At 42.9% G+C, this 3,531-nt stretch overlaps 1 protein-coding gene across 1 annotated transcript in view; it reads right to left on the bottom strand.

The window, feature by feature from the left end:
• Positions 1 to 3,531, bottom strand: part of COLEC12 (collectin subfamily member 12) — a 225,017-nt gene that overhangs the window by 31,175 nt on the left and 190,311 nt on the right. The window contains exon 5 of the mRNA XM_019653859.1: positions 580 to 1,626. Within this exon, the coding sequence (XP_019509404.1) occupies positions 580 to 1,626 (1,047 nt within the window). The remainder of the gene's footprint in view (positions 1 to 579; positions 1,627 to 3,531) is intronic.

The following is a 3,531-nucleotide window of genomic DNA, read 5'->3' as shown; positions in this document are numbered from 1 at the left end:
CTAAGTCAACCCATCTTGCATTCACCAAATATTTAATGGAGTACCTGGGAGCACTGTCCACAAATTCTTAGTTACACATCTTTTGAAGACATGGAGTTAATTCCCCTCCCCCTTGAGTGCGGGTTGGACTTAGTCTCTCATTTCTAAAGAACGGAATATGGTAGAAGTGGTGTTACGTGCCTTCTGAGGCTAGATCATAAAAGGCACTGTGGGTTTTTTCTTGCTCTTTCTCTTGGATCACTTGCTCTGGAGGCAGCCAGCTGCCATGCTGTGGGGACACTCAATCAATTTCACCTAGTGAGGAACCGAGGCTGCCTGCCCAGAGTCATGTGAATGAGCCATCTTGGAAGTAGGTCCTCCAGTTCAAATTAAAGCTTCAGATGACTGCAGTCTTGGCCAATATGTTGATTACAACCTCATGAGAGATACTGAGCCAGAACCACCCAGTTAAGCTGCTCCTGAAGTTCTAATTCTCAGAAACTATGAGATAATAAATGTTCATTGTTTTAAATTGTCAAGTTTTAGAGTAAATAGCAAATAAATAACTAATACAAACATAAATTCAGAATTTTCACTCACCTTGTAGTATTGTAAAATTCTTGATGAGCTGACCATGCTTGGAGTCCACCAGCTTCATCTCCTCCATAATCACTGATAAGTTGGCTACTTCAGTGTCTAACCTTGACCTCATCATATCTTGTTGCATCCTGAGAGAAACAGAATCCAAACGGATGTTGGCCAACGTGTTATTCAAGGAAGTCAGATCATCTGTGTGTTTGGTCAGGGTGTCCGTGCAAGTGGTCCTGACTTCATTCAGATTGCTGGTCAGTGTCCGAAGATGGTGGGCTGTGTAACTGATGTTGCTAATGATGTTCACAATATCTGTTTCGAAGAGCTGGAAGCGTTCCTCCAACTGGCTGAACTTGATAGCTGTTCTGTTCTCTGAATCCTTGTGTATGTCCTGCAGGTCTTTCAGGTTCTGCTCGTTGGCTTGTGAGGCCGTGGTGATGTTGTCCATTTGACCTGTGAATGAACTGAGCTGGCTATTCATATCCTCTAGGGTGTCGTTGTTGGCTTTGGCCAAGGCAGAGTTATTGGCAGCCAGCGTCTGCAAGCTCTGGACTTTCTCCTTCAGCCAATCAGTGTCCTTCTTGGCTTGAAGGAAAACCTGCTGCAGATTTTGGAAGTCGTTCTTGATTCGCTGGATAGCCTGGCTCGTGTCATCCACAGAGCGCTGCAGGTTAGTGATAAGATTCCTCTGCTGCACCTGGGTCAGGTTGAGGTTGTTGAGGTTCATAATGACCACGTTATGAGAATACATTTGGTTCTGCAGATTGCCCTGCAGCGCGCTGGTATCTTGTTGCAGATTCGTGACATAGCCATTGTATGCCTGGAGGGTTTTGTTTACAGTAGTGATGAGGAAAGAGTTATTCTCCAAAGTTTCTTTCAGTTGGCTCTGCCTGTCCACCAGTGCATCCCCACTCGCTTGTAATTTCTCCAGCGTATCTTTGTTCTTGCTGGTCTTTTCTGTAATCTCACGAAGTTGTTGTCGAAGATCCAGAATATCTGATCTGAAGGTGGAGAGCTCTGAGTTGGTACTTATAGCTTTCTTCCCAGTTTGGTCCCCTGGAATAAGAAACGTTTGTTACTTAGGTTGGTGGTATGGAGAAGTGTTCAGATGTGGTTAAAGATCCCAAAGAGACTTAACTGGTATGCACTGTATTTTAGATATAAAATTTGTGGTATATGCAGACTGCTCTGCAATGGTAAAATCCACATATCTCTTAAAACTGGGTCCTGGGGGGCCGGCCGAGTGGCGCGATGGTTAAGAACTGGCTTGGGATGCCAGAGGGCTCCGGTTCGGATCCCACATATGAGGGCCAGTGACACTGCCCTCTTCAGCTGGGATGCTGAACAACAGCTCAACCTGGAGCTGGGCTGCCAAGAGTCNTTAATTAATTTAAAGCCAGGGTCTGAATCTTCAACCATGAGCTTTTCATACACTTCCTTAGCTGACAAGCCACACTATGTATAAACTAAATATGTCAGAAGTGTCCTTGTAGAAAATAAGCTAACGATTAAACAAGCAGAATAATAAAACTATGAAATTTATATCTAGAAAATATCCAGACTATCATGATAGGATTGTCTAAAGTATTACAATTCCAAAAGACATTTAGGAAGCTCTTATTTTATGAGGGTGCACATCTGCTGAGATCTGCCCTCATTCTGAATTTAAGTTGAGAAAGAACAGGGAAACAAATAGATCAAGCACTGAAGAACTTTATTGTCATTTGAAAGCCCACCCTTTATTCAAAGTGTGACTTGCACCTACAACATCCATTAGTTACAACTGTCCAGCCCTTCTAGAGTTTGGGCACCCCTATTGCTCAGGGAAGCCATTATATTTTCAGGTAACATCAATTTTTTATGAGGAACATCGTATAGAAACAAAATTTATCTTTATTTAATGAATACCCTCTAGTCTTTGTTTCACCCTTTGGAGCTCCTCAGATGTCATCTAAAATCTCTGTCACATCATAGCCTTTCAAATAGTTGTAGACAGCTGTCTTGTTCCCCACTAAGCAGTCTCTCCTGGTTCAAGTTCCTGGGTTAAAGCTCCCAGGTCCTTCAATCCTTCCTCACAACACATGGTTTCTAGACTCCATCATCCTGGCCATATTTTTCTAAGCATGCTGGTCTGTGAATGTCCCTCTTGAAAGGGGCTCCCCAGAGTATATACTATCCTCCAGGGGTACTCTTGCCATACTGAATGGAGTTTCACCTCCCTCATTTGGGATATAATATTTGTTTTAATATAGTCAAATATCACATTAGCTTCTCTAGTAGACACATTTAGTTGCTTACTATCAACTAAAACCCCCATGCTTTTCATATTTCCTCTAAGCTATGCCCACCCATTAATATTTGTGTTTGGTCTTTTCCATCTACAAGCAGGACTTTACACATATTCTCTATTTCATTTTTTTTGACATTGTTTTACTGTTTCAGGCTCTCCAGATCATCTTGAATTCTGATTCTATCATCTATTAGTTAGTATATACAGATTCATGTCACACAAGTATTGGATTACCAGTTCATCCATATCCTCACATTAGTCACTAACAAAGCTGTTGAACAGGACCCTGCTATCTGCCATCCAGACTTGCCTCCAGGCTCACAGGGGCTCATTAGCTACCACTCTATACTCAGTCATTCAACCATTGTGGCAGACACACCCCAGGGTGACTGCCAATGACTCATGTCCTTGTGTAATCCCTCCCTCTTGAGTATGGAACCTGTGACTTTCTTCTAACCAACAGAATACAACTAAGGTGATGGGATGTCACTCCTTTGACTAGGTTATATTATATAAGGCTCTGTCTTAGCAGACTGGAGGGAGAAAGGCTCTCACTGGCTTTGAAGAAGCTGCAATGTTTTGAGATGGTCACATGGCAAGGGACTGTGGTGGCCTCTAAGAGCTGAGAGTGGTCTCTGGCTGATAGGTAAAAGGAAAATGGGACCCTCAGT

The sequence above is a fragment of the Hipposideros armiger genome, unplaced genomic scaffold, assembly GCF_001890085.2.
Source record: "Hipposideros armiger isolate ML-2016 unplaced genomic scaffold, ASM189008v1 scaffold_209, whole genome shotgun sequence".
NCBI classification, from domain to species: Eukaryota; Metazoa; Chordata; class Mammalia; order Chiroptera; family Hipposideridae; genus Hipposideros; species Hipposideros armiger.
The sequence above is the reverse complement of the archived record's forward strand: the minus strand, read 5'-3'. Positions and strand labels throughout refer to the sequence as shown.